This window comes from Gossypium hirsutum, chromosome D05, assembly GCF_007990345.1.
Source record: "Gossypium hirsutum isolate 1008001.06 chromosome D05, Gossypium_hirsutum_v2.1, whole genome shotgun sequence".
Classification (NCBI taxonomy): Eukaryota; Viridiplantae; Streptophyta; class Magnoliopsida; order Malvales; family Malvaceae; genus Gossypium; species Gossypium hirsutum.
Window position 1 is genome coordinate 4,488,963 of NC_053441.1, and position 15,460 is coordinate 4,504,422.

Here is a 15,460-nt window from a genome sequence, read left to right on the forward strand (position 1 = left end):
GGATTTAGTTATTGTACTTTAATTTGATCAGCACCTGTACTTTTTTTCATTTTGAATTTTTAGCTTTGACCCAAGTAGTAGCAATTAAACATGTTTCGTTAAATTCTTTTACTGTGCGTCCAATTATAAATTTAACCTATATTTTAAAATTTGAAAAAGTATAAAGACTACGTATGACCAAATTAAAGTACATCTATAATCTTTATGAAGTACAAGGATGGACATTCTTTTTTATTTGGTTGTACTTATTCAAACATTTATGTTTGTAAAAGATTTAAAATAAAAAATAAATAGGATAATATTACAAATCGGTTAAAGAACATACAAAATTTTAAATTATTTTATACACTTTAAAAATAAATGGAATCAATTTATGAAAATTACTATCAAGATAATAATCCAAATAAAAGATCTTCAAACTACCAACAGCAGCCGCCCTTTTCTTGTCTCACACGTCCAGTATCTTCCCTAGCAGCTCTTCATTTTGGGTAAGTAGGCACATGAAAATGCTTTTGAAAAATATATGGAAAATGTGATATTATTAAAAATATATATAGTTGGAAGTTAAAATGGTTTTTTGGATTATAATAGAGAATAATAAAAAATTAGTTAAGATATATGATGTTTAAATAATCTTACATGAAATATATATTTTAAATTCTTTTTAAATAACTAATATAAATTAATTATACATAAAATATTTTAGAAATTTAAATATAATAATAAATTATTAGTTAAAATGGTTTTTTGGATTATGCTTTTGAAACGTGTGATTATCTTACTGGTCCGTTTTGTTAGCCATTTTAAAAATAACCGCAGTTTGCGTGACATTGATAACAACAATTATTACCTTAAAGAAACATTAGCAGGCAGATGTCGCCCATCCGCTGCCTCCCAACAGAGAAGATGACCTAGCCTTTGCTTAAGATAGATGGATACTTTCCGTCTTTCCCTTCTGTCGGTTTTTCTTTTTTATACACATATGTTTTTCGTCAACAGAACCAAAACCCATATCTCTAAATTATGATTGATTTTTTAGAGATAGTATCAGGAACAGGTTTGCCTCTTACTAGAACATCATATCATCATATTTTGAGATATCTATTGAAGAGATGGATGTTACTGTAAAGGGATCCACCATGATACGCCCTGCTCAAGATACTCCTAAAGAAAGGCAATGGATTTCAAATCTGGACATGGTGATGGCAACATACCATGTCCCTTTGCTTTTTTTCTACAAACCAAATGGTTCCTCTGATTTCTTTAAGCCTCAAGTGCTTAAGGAGGCTTTAAGCAAGACTCTTGTGCCATTCTATCCTATGGCTGGGAGGTTGGGACTTGATGAAAATGGTAGGCTCGAGATATTATGCAACGCAGAGGGTGTTCTGTGGATAGAAGCTGAAACTACATCGGCCATGGATGATCTTGAAGGTTTTACTCCCAGCTCAGAACTGCGGAAACTGGTTCCCACGGTTGATTACTCTGGAGATATCAGTTCTTATCCGCTTGTTATGGCCCAGGTAAGTGAATGAGAGAATGAAAAACTATTATGGTATTATAGATGACAACTGTTACTTGTAGTAGGAGACCAAGGATAAGCTCAGAAAAAAATCAAACAGCCTGATGATAATTAATGAAGTTAAAGCACAAGAAAAACTAAGCTATCAGCTAAGAAGTTAATACATTTTGCTTCAAAAAGGTTATTTGTGTGTGTATTATGCTATATAGGCAATTGGAAACTGGAAAGCTTAAAAGCTTTATTGTTGTGTGTATATTTTGCTAGGTAACTACTTTTAAATGCGGTGGAGTCTGTCTTGGAATCGCAACTCATCACACTTTGACTGATGGGACAACGGCCCTTCATTTCATCAATAGTTGGTCTGAACTGGCAAGAGGCTTGCCCCAAATTAGTATGCCACCACTTATTGACCGAACCCTTCTCCGAGCAAGAGTGCCACCAATCCCTAGATTTCATCATCTCGAATATGACCCACCTCCTTCCTTAAACACTTGTATGTCACTTGGCCTTGATAATCATAAACCCTCCACCGTATCTGTTTTCAAGATCACACAAAATCAACTCAATACCCTAAAAGCCAAGTCATCGGAACATGGAAACAAAACCAATTACAGCACCTACACCATTCTAGCTGCATACATATGGCGCTGTGCAACTAAAGCTCGGGGCCTCTCATATGATCAACCAACCAAGTTATACATGCCAACTAATGGACGCCCCAGACTACATCCTCCCCTCCCATCAAGGTACGTGGGCAATGCAATGTTCACGGCTTCATTAATTGCTCTATCTGAAAATCTCCAATCAGAACCGTTTGTAAATACCCTAGAGCGAGTTCATGGAACATTGAGAAGGATGGACAATGAGTATCTAAGATCAGCTCTTGACTACCTAGAAATACTGCCAGATATAACAGCTGCCAGGAGAGCACCAGACACTTTCCAGTGCCCAAACCTAAATATCATAAATTGGATACGACTGTCTATACACGATGCAGATTTTGGATGGGGTCGACCAATATACATGGGTCCAGCAAACATTGTCCATGAAGGAAAAATATACCTACTACCAAGTCCAACCGATGATGGTAGCTTGTCAGTGGTAGCATGCCTACAGACCGCTCATATGAAACTCTTCGAGAAACATCTATACGAAGGCTTGATGTCATTTGACACAATAAAAGCTCGATATTAGTTGTTTGTTCTCTCTATCAATATTAGTTGTTTCTTTTTCTTTAACTAAAACTTTTTGTTTGAATCCTGTTCATTTGAAATTTAACACCTAAGCTGGCCTGGCGGATGTTGATGGAAGCCGATAAATTATGGGGTTAGGACTTTGTTGGGGAAGTGATGTTCCACAGGCACATGTCTATGAGTGTTCACCACATTCATCGTATCCCATGGAAAATTCTTCTGTGTTTTCTCTTGTGGGAAAGAAGGCTGTATAGAAACTCATATTTGATGAAGGAAGGAGGGAACTCAATATGGCCACAACAGTTTTATCTAGGAATATTTTCCTACCAAACTTTCTAGGTGTAACATGAAAAGTTGGAAACCACCCCTAGAAGGGTGGTATAATTAAATACGGATGGGTCTTTTATTGGTAATCCAGGTAGGGGAGTAGCAGTAGCTATAATACGATATGATTAGGGGGCCTGGGTATTCATAATCGTCCACCGGTCTGTATTGAGCCTGTTTTGAAGGCTGTGATGTTCATGCCTGTGGGATCATTTTGTACCGTACCTTTGTTTAATTATGTTATGTTCCGCTTTCTGATTTTTTTTTTAAAAGAAAGAAAGAAAGAATTTTACCACCTGGATTCCCCATCTCTAATTTGAAGCACTGCGTATCATCCTAACCAAGCTAAATATATTTCATATACTAAACAATTTAACTTTAACCTTCTGTGGATAATACAGTGACAAACTCGAGCCTTGAGAAGAATAACAACTTCTAACAAATGAACCCAGAAAACAGTGACAATTCCAAACAGGCTCATGTGTTATGTTCTTTTTACTGTTTCAGAGGTAAACAATGGAGGAAGGAGAAATTAGTAATAGGAAAGCAAGTGCTATATTAATACCAATTGAGCAAAAAGAAAACCAATCCATCATACAAGCAGACATAAATATATGATTGATAACATCTTAACACGCAAATGGTAAAGCCAAGGAACACAAATCAGGTTCCTGTTTTTTCCTTCTCCTAGATTCGAAAAACATCAGTTTGAAACCTCTCATCATACAACCTCCAATGCCCGTATCTCTCAGTGTGAAAAACTGACCTGGGTATATAGAAATTTGGCTTCTTCACTTCCTTCAAATCCTTCAGATTTGATGTCGCGTTCAGAATGTCCCGACTGGTTAAGTTAGCACATCCAGACAGATCAAGATGCTCCAGTTGCGAACAGCCTTCACAAATGGAACCTAATCCTTTAGCTGACAATTTCGAGAATCTGATTTCAAGATGTTCCAATTGAGGCATAAATTTCGCAAAAACAGCAGCCTCTGTATCTCCGTCTTGTGGACAAGCATTTAGATACTCATCTGGAACAATTCCCACGTGTTGCGATGGGTCCAACCAATTCATCAAATTCCGTTTTAGGATCTTCAAATTGGGACAATTCCGACCAATTAACGATAAAGATTCGTGTGAGATTTCGTAGCAGTAACTGATGTCGAGCTGTTTAAGGTTCCGACAATGATACGCTATTTGAGCCATCGACGCATCGGTCACGCGAGGACAGCTTTTTATGGAAAGAACTTGGAGATTTGGACACCTTGAAAACAAAATTGAAAATCAGTGATGGAAATTTGAGGAAAAAAATGTAAAACTGGGAAACGGCGTCGCAGATGAAATACCTTTGAGCGGCGAAATTGAGAGAGAGATCGGAGCAGTGACGGGTAAGGATCTGGGTTAGGTTACAGTTGCTCCAGGTGATGACCGATCGGAGCATGGAGTCGATTCGTCTTTCGAATTCGGGGGTCCACCAGCGGGTTGACTCGGAGGAGGAATCGAAGCGAGTTTCGAGATCGAAGACGGAGTTGAGAGAGGGATCCTTGCAGGCGTTGAACCATGGTTTGCAGACAAGCATAGGACCGGACCATCGGTGCTCGAAAGTGAGTCTGGAAAGGATGTTGAGGAGGCATTCGTGGGTTAACTCGGCCCAATCGGAGATGAGTACAGACTCGGCATCAGTTTCCCCGGTTCCTTCTTTGCACTCCATGTTAGAAAACGATCCTTTCGGGAAGCAGCAACTATTGTTTCCCTCTGCTGTAAAAACTATAATTCGCTGACTTGTGGATAACGAATCGGATAAAATAGTAATTTACGGGAAAAGCGTTTGATCGCTTTTGCTTTATTTTTTCTACCATAAATTATTTTGATTTTCTTCCCAATAATCCAAACTCTAAAAATTTATTAGTTATTTTTCCATATAAAAGAAATTTTATTAGTTTCATTCCCGTCCGATATAGAAAAGATTTATCTTTTAAAAAGTTCAACAATTATGTCTCTTGTTTAAATTATTAATTTTTATTAAATTATTAAGCTTTTCGAAATTAAATATTTTAATCATTTTTTATTACTTGTCATTAGATGAGCGACGAAAAATTGATGTGAACCAATAAAAAAGTCTAGGTCAATTTTTCATCACAGTGACTAAAATATTTAATTTCGAAAAGTTTAACGACTAAATCAAAAAAATTAGTAGTTGAGTGACCAAAATAAAATCTAAGACATAGTTCGGTGACTATCTTTATAGTTTATCTTTTTTTTAAATATGAATAATTATTTGATACATTTGAGGGGCAAATTTTTAACTCTAGGTTGAGAAATTAACAAATATCTTTAAGTTATATTTAAAAGGCTTAAACAACAAAATGATACCTAAACTATACGGGTCTTCTCAAATTGCTATCTAAACTTTTTTTGGTCAGAACTGATACCTAAGCTATTAAACCGTTACTCATTTTAATCCAATTGGTAAGTCTCATTAAAAAAAAGCCAATCACAACTTGTTACGTAGACTTTTATTTATTTTATCGTAATTTTCAATATGATAGTGTTGATTTTATCATATTTTATTATATTTTCTTCTCATCAAATAATTTTTACCAAATTTTTTTACATTTTCTTATCAACCGAACACAAAAAAAAAAGATTGTTTCCTTGTACAAAGCTTCCACCATTTTATCATAGGTTTAATGATAATTTTGGCTACTAACGTTTACATGTTTTGTCAAAATGCCTCTAATTATATTATTGAGTCTTTTTTTTACCATTAACTTTTGATTTTTTTTCAAATTACATTTTTTAACAGATTTAATAAATAAATTCACGAGATTATAAATTCAATATTTCAGTCTCTCTTTTCTTTCAAAAGGTTTCAATCTTTCACATGTTTGTTTATTGAGAAGTTTTCTATTGGATTAATTTTTTTCAGATAATTACATTTATTCTCTTAAAATTAAGAGTTATTTTTTTAATTTAATGTATTATTTATTTATTTTCCACATGCAATTATCTTATTGAGTTATTTAAGTAATAAATTATATCTCATTACAAATATTTCGCACATAAAATTCTACATCCATTTTAACAAAATATGTAAATACTATCAAATTTATCATTAAACCTTTTATCATATTCTAACTCCAACTGCTTTTACCATCTTCAAACTTTGAATGTTATTTTTTTCTTCACAAATTGCAAGATTTATAATGCTACTAAATATTTTTATAGGTCTAAAAGTCGGTTCAAAGTAGATCTATTTCCAGAAAAATAATTTCCCCAAGCCTATTTTTTTTTCAAATCGATCAGAGTTAAAATAATTTTTAGGTCGTGAGATTTTTTGAGAAAAATTTGCATTACCGTTCTAAATTAAAAACAACAAAAAAAATTTTAATTATGGTACTATAAAAAATTAACCATGGATTACAAATTTAACTATGGTAAACTAACCATGGATTACAAATTCAATTATGGTACTATAACTTTCAAAACAAGTTATCATTTCGTTTTCATTTGAGTGGCATCTTTTTTCTTAGTTCAAACATTTTTTCCTCAATCTGTCCTATTCATTCACAGATTTTTTTATTATTTTCAGACAGCGAGAAATGAATTTTCAATTAAATCTATCCATTTTCTTCAAAACTTCTTCATTAGTTCGTTTTCTGAGAGAGCAAATGTAAGATCAGAAACTGGTGTGCATCAGATCAGAGTTTGAGATGGAGGTTACTGTAAAGGGATCCAACATGATATTTCCTACTCAACATACTCCAAAAGTAACACATTGGATTTCTAATTTGGACATGGTGCAGGCAACATTTCATGTCCCTTTGCTCTTCTTCTACAAACCATATGGTTCGCCTCAACCCCAATTGCTTAAGGAGGCTTTGAGCAAGACTCTGGTGCCATTCTATCCTATGGCTGGGAGGTTGGGATGTGATGAAAATGGTAGATTCCAGATAACATGCAACGCAGAGGGAGTCCTGTGGATAGAAGCTGAAACTTCATCGGTAATCAATGATCTTGCCGGTTTTACTCCCTGCTCCCAACTGCAGAAACTAGTTCCCACACTTGATTACTCTGGAGATACCACTTCTTACCCGCTTTTTATGGCCCAGGTACGTGAATAAGACTAGAAAACTATTATCTTACCATATATAATAACTGTTAAACCATACTTAACACTATGCTCTCAGCTAAGAGAAAAGGTTATTTGTTTGTATATTTTGCTAGTTAACTAGTTTCAGATGATGTGGAGTCTGTCTTGGAGTTACAACTCTCCATACTGTGTGTGATGGCACAGCTGTCCTTCATTTCATAAATAGTTGGTCTAAAATGGCTAGAGGCTTGTCCCAAATTAGCATGCCACCACTTATTGACCGAACCTTTCTCCGAGCAAGAGTGCCACCAACCCCTAGATTTCATCATCTTGAATATGATCCACCTCCTTCCTTACTTGGCCCTAATAATCCTACACCCTCGTCTGTATTTGTTTTTAAGATCACACAAAATCAACTTAATACCCTAAAAGCCAAGTCATGGGAACATGGAAACAAAACCAACTACAACATGTACACCATTCTAGCTGCATACATATGGCGATGTGCAACGAAAGCTCGGGGCCTCTCATATGATCAACCAACCAAGTTACTGATGCCAACTAATGGACGCCCCAGACTACATCCTCCCCTCCCGTCAAGTTACCTGGGCAATGTAATTTTCATGGCTTCATCAATTACTCTATCTGGAAACCTCCAATCAGAGCCGTTTGTAAATACCCTAGGGAGAGTTCATGGAGCATTGGTAAGGATGGACAATGAGTATCTAAGATCAGCTATTGACTACCTAGAAACACTGCCAGATATTAAAGCTGCCAGGGGAAAACCAGAAACTTACCAATGTCCAAGCCTATTTATCAACAAATGGAGTCAACTGCCTTTGCATGATGCTGATTTTGGCTGGGGTCGTCCATTATACGCGGGACCACCAAACGTTGTCAGTGAAGGAAAAATATTCCTAGTACCAAGTCCAACTGATGATGGGAGCTTGTCATTGGTAGCATGCCTACAGACCCCTCATATGAAACCCTTCGAGGAACATCTATACCAAGGCTTGATGTCATCTGAGAACAAAAAGGCTCGATATTAGTTGTTCTTACTCTCTGTCAATAGTCTGTTTCCTTTTAACATATTTGTTGTTTATTAAATATTACCACCTAAATTCCCGATTCTCTAATTTGAAACACTGCATGTCATCCTAGGTTAGCTAGACATATTTTTGTTTGAATCCTTCGCACTCCATGTTAGAACGTTTGGCAAGTAGATGTTATTGATGTGTGGAAAATTTAGTCATTTGATTAAAATTTCTCTCTTGAAATGCGTAACCAATATTGGATTGCTTGAGGTTCAATTCACTGTCACATATAAATTTATGTTGCTTCAACGTTGACATTCGTATCTAACATTTATTTAGATACATGTACTAATGTCAGGGGGCAATCCGTGCGGCCTTAGGCGATCCGTTCGTCCAAACTCGCCCAAGTTAGCCTTAACTCCCAAATGTGAGGATTCCTTAAGAACTTCTCCAAGGCACCAATTTGTCTAGCGGAAGCGATTTTGCCAAAAGAAGCCACAAGAGAACAACAGAAAGCTAAAGAAAGAATGCACACAAAGTGTTTGAGTAAATGCTCAAAAATTCTATTACTCTTAAGAATTCAAGTTACAATGGATCCATACAAATGAGGGGGAGGCTCTCTATTTATATTTGAGCTCCCCCAAAACCGACGGTCAAGATACATTTACATCGACGGACGAGATTCACTATATCCCTTGATTTTAGGGCCATATCAAATCTAATCTAATCTTTACAAGATATGATTCTCTCTATCTTTTAAGATTAGTTACCAAAATTAGCCTAAGTTGCCATGTCTTCATTATCGGGCCAACCAGGCTTTAATCTGACAGGCTTCTCCAATAATTCCTTGAATCGGGCCAGTTCTCGTGGGCTAAATGTTTTCCATCTTATCAATGGACCTCCATGGGGGGCATCTTGTGCCATAGTCATGGGCTTTGCACTTTGGCCCGTAACATTCTCCCCCACCCATTCTCGCAACGGCCTCATTACGACTTCTGAATGGCACTAGCTTGATTCACCTTTTCTCGTTGCCTCGGCTTCTTCCCGACTTGCCTTGCGATTGGGTTGTCCCTTCCTTCGGAACTTATGCATCGGCTTCCGTCGCCTCTTATCTTGAACCGTTGCACTCGTTGGTACATTCTGCTGGTAAGAAGTCTCCGCTTTAACTTGCCCCAATTTTAACTTGTTTCTGTTGGAATCCCCTCGATTCTCATACCTCGGCTTCGTACCGCCCACAGCTCCTTGGCCTCCTCGCTTATGAACTTTGAAAGGGCCCCTACGACCTTGCCAAGCCAACAAGTCAGAATTCAAAACACTATTAGAGTGTTTGCAATGTACCTTACTCGCAGCATTTACTCGTCTCGACTGTCTTTGCATTGCTCATTTTCTCTTTGAGCCCGATGCACAACCCACCTTTCCCAAAGGTGTCGGTTCCACAGTCGATCCCGCAGGCTTCATATCGGTCCCTTGCGCCACTAACACTTTCAAAGGGGCTTTCGTAGCATTCCGTTTCGACGAATTAATGTTTCTCCCATACGAAACATCTTCGACTAGTTGGATTGACGATAACACCTTAGTCCCAACCTTCACATCCCGATGCACCGGCACAACACTTTTTGTTGACGAACCGGTGACAATATGGAGTTGATCGGCCCATGGTTGCAGAGTTGCCTCAATCCTGACAAGGAAGTTTAAGCTAAGCACAAAATCGTAATCATCTAATCGGATTACCTCGAATTCTTCCTTACTCTTCCATTCGTCGATTTGTAGTTCCACATCACGAACTACTCCCACAGTTGGGGCTTTCTCAGAAGTTGCTACCTTGATCTTCTTATTCGATTTTCTAATCGACAAACCAAGCTTCTTCGCAGCCTTTTCCGACATGAACAAGTCCGATGCTCCCGTATCAATAAGAGCACTCTGCTTCTGACCTGCAATGTTGATGTCCACAAACATCAACCTTTTGCCACCATTCCTCTTCCCAGGAATGAGCACCATCGAATTGACTTTCGATGTCTTTCCCTCGGTAGGCTTCGCCTTCTCTTTCGGCTCATCTTTCTTGTTGACTGCCGAAACCATCACTTTATTCGGACATTTTCGCGCCATGTGTGGTCCTTGACAAAGGAAGCATTTTATCTTCTTCCTCTTGTCCCTTGGGTTGTTGAATCCCCGATTCGCATCTCGTGGTTTCCCATTGCCACTTTTGCTATCGGTACTGTTGCCATCATCGCTACTTCCTCCTCATCTTCTTCATGGTTTCCTTGTAACACCCCTTACCCGCATTCCCGATCAGAACAGAGTATGAGGTATTGCTAAATTTTTTTAAAAAAATTTTGACAGCATTTCTGCTTATTTTTGCTTAAACCTCCTGCAAGTTTTCAAATACAATTCAATATTCCAACCAAGTTCAGTTGTATAAACATATACAATTTAACCATTAATAAACACTACATTTTAAATCGAACCATAACATATATTTACATGGTGATGCTCCATTACATAAGTCGTCTATACATGCCATAATTTTCGGAATACTAGTAGCAAAATACCCAAACGTGGATGATAGTGTAGATGATTGTCTGACTCCGTCCCAATTCCGAGTTGATGGAAATCACTATAATCAAGGGAAAAACAAAAACGAGTAAGCATATAGCTTAGTAAGTAAACATATGACAAATAATAAATTTCTCACATAACTACACCATATTATAAATTTGTTCACAAATAAATTTCATTGTTTGTGTAATTTCCAGCAAGCTGGTTTTCTGCATCATGACCACTAATTTATTTTTATCCAGAGCTACAGGGCTCCAAATTGAATTCCGTAAATTTTCCCTAAAACTAGACCATATATCGTTCTATCATAAAATTTTTAGAATTTTTGGTCAGCCAATTAGTACAGTTTATTCTTTAAATCTTCCCCTGTTTCACTGCCCGACAGTCCTGTCCTCCCCTTACAAAAATTCACATAACTCTCTGTAAAAGTTTCAAACAATGTTCTCGTTTATTTCTATTAAAATAGACTCAAAAAGGAATCCAGGCATATAGATTTCAAGCCATAATTATTTTTGTAGAATTTTTGGTAATTTTCCAAAGTTGGAACAGGGGATTTCGAAATCAATCCAGCCCTGTCTTAGTAAAACTCAAATATCTCCAAAAATAAAACTCTTTTGCTTGCTCTATTTCTTTCATATGAAAATATACTCATTCAGCTTCAATTTCATATATTATTTAACCTCCAATTCATTTTCCACCATTTATGGTGATTTTTCATAGTTGCCCAACTGCTGCCATTCAACACAGTTTTGTATTTAAATTGTTTCTTTTGCATTTTTGATATTTCCTCCCATCTTATACATGGGTTGATTTAGTATCAAACCCAATATTCCTCCCATAAACTTGTCCACCACATATATGAATATTCACCTTCCCAATTTACTCGTTGAACACTCGGAATGTTAACCGTTATCGGTGGATTCCACACTTAGCAACCACCAATGAATCGGGGAATCAGCACACAACAACCCCTTGGGGGAATCAGCACTTAGCAACCCCCTTCACATTTCAGATGCGGTGGAATCATCACTTAGCAACCACCAATGAATAGGGGAATCAGCACTTAGCAACCCCTTTCACATTTCAGATGCGGTGGAATCAGCACTTAGCAACCACCAATGAATAAGGGAATCAGCACTTAGCAACCCCTCGGGGGAATCAGCACTTAGCAACCCCCTTTCACATTAAAAATACGGTGGAATCAGCACTTAGCAACCACCAATGAATCGAGGAATCAGCACACATCAACCCCTTTATATGCAATATGCTCTGGCCTATTCCGAGTGTTCAACCAAAAACCGTGTTTTGCAACCTCTTACCACCTTTCCCAATTTAACAACATTTTTGGAATCTTGCCAAACATTTATTTTATATTAAAATAAATCTCAACACATATCAAATAATATCAAAATAATACATTAAGTCACATGTTTACTTACCTCGGTGCAAAATATCGTAATTTTGCAATTCACTCCACTATCTTTTCTTTTCCTCGTTTGAGATAATCTTCACATCTCTCTTAATCTATAATAGCAAATTTAACTCGTTTAATGTTCACATTTATTAAAATAATCCTCCACCGAACTTTTTGAAAATTTACAATTTTGCCCCCAAATTTTTACATATTTACGCTTTTGTCCCAAAGCTCGGAAATTAAACTTCATCACTTATTCTTAGGTTTTATGACATGCTGAACATTTTTCCCTTCTATGGCAACATCAAATTCTCACTCTAACACATACTTTTGAACATTAACTATTTTTACCGATTATGTCAATTTACCCGTTTTCGTTTAAAATCGCTTAACAAAAGTTGTTTAACATAATTTCTAGCTTCATATTCCACCATAAAACAGCAAAATAAACACATTTCACCTATGGGTATTTTTCCAAATATGAACCCTAACACGAATTATTGATAGAATAAGCTAAATTAAGTTACCGGGACTCCAAAAACGTAAAGAACATTAAAAACGGGGCTTGGAATCAATTACTATTCTGCTTGGAAGCTTAAAAACCCTAACTATGACTTCCCCCTTGCTGATTTCGTTCACCATGAAGAAGATGAGCACATTTTGCCATCTTTTTCCCTTTTTAATTCTTTTTATTACCAAATGACTAAAATACCCCCATTTAAAAAAAATCTATTTCACCCATTTCTTATGTCTATTTTTGTCCATCAATTAACTAATGGTTTAATTACCATATAAAGACCCCCAATTTATAATTTCATAACAATTAGACACTTCTAACATGTAGAACTCAACTTTTGCACTTTTTACAATTTAGTCTTTTTGACTAAATTGAGTGCCCAAACGTCGAAATTTTCGAACGAAATTTTTTCGAAATTTTTTCGTAAAATTGTAGACCATAAAAATATAATAATAACCATATTTTCCCTTGTCGGATTTGTGGTCCCGAAACCACTATTCCAACTAGGCCCAGAATCGGGCTGTTATATTCTCTCACCATTGCCCTTTCCATTGGGCTTAGACGCCTCGAGCTTGTCTCCCCCTGGACTAAGCTCAACAAGGGACTCTGCTTCTGCCATGGCTACAGTAAGTTCAGTGATTCCTTGCCTTCGCAACTCCTGCTTTGCCCACGGCTTTAACCCATCCTCGAACCAATAGAATGCTTCTTTCTCGCTCAAGTCGGAGATTTGAAGCATCAACTCGCTAAATGTCCGAACATACTCTCGAACAGTGTCTTGTTGCGTGAGACGACGCAACTTTGCTCGAGCCTCCTTCTCGGCAAACTGAGGGTAAAACTGCTTCTTCAACTTTCTTTGGAACTCCTCCCAAGTCTCAATTGCGTTCCCACCACGTTTCTCATCCGTGGACCTACGATGCCACCACAAGAGAGCAACATCAGTAAAATAGATTGAAGTAGTGTTTACCTTAATGGCATCATCCTCGATGCCAATCGCTCGGAAGTATTGCTCCATTTCCTACAAGAAGTTGTCCACATCCCTTGCGGATCGTGCACCATTGAACTTCTCCGGTTTGGGAATATCCATTGCCTGTTGCTTCGGCCTTGAAGACAACATCCCATTACTCAAAGCGGCTTTGTAGATCACGAGCTCCCCTTTAAGCTCCTTCATTTCTTTCTGCATGGCTAGCACCATATCCTCGAGAGCTTCATCCCTCTCTGCCAGCTTTCCCGCAGTGGACTCTACTAAATTATTCTTCTTTTCTGCATTGGCACCGAGAGAATCCAACACAAAATCTCTGAGTTGCTCCTCTATGGAGTCAAACCTATCCGTGCGTCCCTTGACCAATTCAAGCGTTTCTTTCACGTTCCCTACGGATTCCTCGAGATTAACCACTCAATTTTCCAAAGCTGTCAGCATTTCCCTCGAGCGATTGGCTTTTCTAGCCCTCCCACGGGTCTTCATTGGCTCACTCTGACCAACGACTTCTTTTGACATCCCAACGGCGCCTTTGAACCAACTCGAATAACACTTGGCTCAAAACTTGGCTCGAATACCACTTATCACGGGGCTAGACCTTTCGTCTCACAATCCGTGCGGCCTTAGGCGATCCGTTCGTCCAAACTCGCCTAAGTCAGCCTTAACTCCCAAATGTGATGATTCCTTAAGAACTCCTTCAAGGCACCAATTTGTATAGCGGAAGCGATTTTGCCAAAAGAAGCCACAAGAGAATAACAGAAAGCTAAAGAAAGAATGCACACAAAGTGTTTGAGTAAATGCTCAAGAATTCTATTACTCTTAAGAATTCAAGTTACAATGGATCCATACAAATGAGGGGAGGCTCTCTATTTATATTTGAGCTCCCTCAAAACCGACGGTCAAGATACATTTACATTGGCGGACGAGATTCACTATATCCCTTGATTTTAGGAATTTACAAGATTTGCCATATCAAATCTAATCTAATCTTTACAAGATATGATTCTCTCTATCTTTTAAGATTAGTTACCAAAATTAGCCTAAATTGCCATGTCTTCATTATCGGGCCAACCAGGCTTTAATCTGACAGGCTTCTCCAATAATTCCTTGAATCGGGCCAGTTCTCGTGGGTTAAATGTTCCCCATCTTATCAATGGACCTCCATGGGGCGCATCTTGTGCCATGGTCATGGGCTTTGCACTTTGGCCCGTGACACTAAGGCATGGCTCAAATACATGGAAAATCTTCAGAAAAACTGAACATATCCATATTAAACATTTGCCTGTATCCAACATTCACATCCACTTACGTGTTCCATAACCTTATTTTGTTCACTCATAATTTCATACCAACAATAACTCAATTCCTTATGGGACATATCCATTGTTCACCTTCACCATTCGTGGTTCCTACAGACTTTTACGGAAATAAGGGAGTTGCAGTTCATACAGGATCCAACACTATATTCAGGACCAGAAATTCAGCAAAGATAGTATACCAGCAAAGCATCAAGATAATGCCGATAGCAGCTATCACTGTTTTTCCTATTAATTACCATCTACTTTTCAGCATCTCTCTGATGCAAATTTTGAATCAAAAGGAGACTAATTGCAGTAAACAAGGGTTCAGACGGCGATGAATTGTTACATCATAGAGGTATGAGCCAATGCAAACAAATGACTGAAACAAAGATGAAGAGCAACCGTGTGCAACACGGTAGTTGTAACCGTATCTGACAAAATTGACAAAGTGTCAATAGGTGACAACAATAAGAAGATAAAGTTCGTTTATACAGCTGAAAAAGGAACATAATGTAGCTAACTCAACCAATCAAAAG

The 15,460-nt window shown here is 37.5% G+C and overlaps 3 protein-coding genes across 3 annotated transcripts; 2 read left to right on the top strand and 1 right to left on the bottom strand.

Annotated features, from left to right (window-relative positions):
* The first annotated feature begins 867 nt into the window (after positions 1 to 867).
* LOC107906898 (shikimate O-hydroxycinnamoyltransferase) lies at positions 868 to 3,331 on the top strand. The gene is made up of 2 exons (XM_016834047.2): positions 868 to 1,520; positions 1,784 to 3,331. Exons 1-2 carry the CDS (start codon positions 1,113 to 1,115, stop codon positions 2,711 to 2,713), a joined length of 1,338 nt encoding a protein of 445 aa, XP_016689536.1. The 5' UTR covers positions 868 to 1,112; the 3' UTR covers positions 2,714 to 3,331.
* Positions 3,332 to 3,572: 241 nt separating this feature from the next.
* LOC107906899 (F-box protein SKIP1) lies at positions 3,573 to 4,924 on the bottom strand. The gene is made up of 2 exons (XM_016834048.2): positions 4,380 to 4,924; positions 3,573 to 4,297 (listed from the first exon to the last, which is right to left on the bottom strand). Exons 1-2 carry the CDS (start codon positions 4,742 to 4,744, stop codon positions 3,724 to 3,726), a joined length of 939 nt encoding a protein of 312 aa, XP_016689537.1. The 5' UTR covers positions 4,745 to 4,924; the 3' UTR covers positions 3,573 to 3,723.
* Positions 4,925 to 6,746: 1,822 nt separating this feature from the next.
* On the top strand, positions 6,747 to 8,175 carry LOC107902811 (shikimate O-hydroxycinnamoyltransferase). The gene is made up of 3 exons (XM_016828928.2): positions 6,747 to 7,145; positions 7,224 to 7,242; positions 7,331 to 8,175. Exons 1-3 carry the CDS (start codon positions 6,747 to 6,749, stop codon positions 8,173 to 8,175), a joined length of 1,263 nt encoding a protein of 420 aa, XP_016684417.1.
* The last annotated feature ends 7,285 nt before the right edge of the window (positions 8,176 to 15,460 follow it).

What these genes read in the sequence shown, in the direction of transcription:
- LOC107906898 (XM_016834047.2), top strand. Translation starts at nt 1,113, where the DNA reads ATGGATGTTACTGTAAAGGGATCCACCATGATACGCCCTGCTCAAGAT. An exon ending in ATCCGCTTGTTATGGCCCAG is followed by an intron (nt 1,521 to 1,783) that starts GTAAGTGAATGA and finishes ATATTTTGCTAG; the next exon opens with GTAACTACTTTTAAATGCGG.
- LOC107906899 (XM_016834048.2), bottom strand. Translation starts at nt 4,744, where the DNA reads ATGGAGTGCAAAGAAGGAACCGGGGAAACTGATGCCGAGTCTGTACTC. An exon ending in CTCAATTTCGCCGCTCAAAG is followed by an intron (nt 4,298 to 4,379) that starts GTATTTCATCTG and finishes TTTGTTTTCAAG; the next exon opens with GTGTCCAAATCTCCAAGTTC.
- LOC107902811 (XM_016828928.2), top strand. Translation starts at nt 6,747, where the DNA reads ATGGAGGTTACTGTAAAGGGATCCAACATGATATTTCCTACTCAACAT.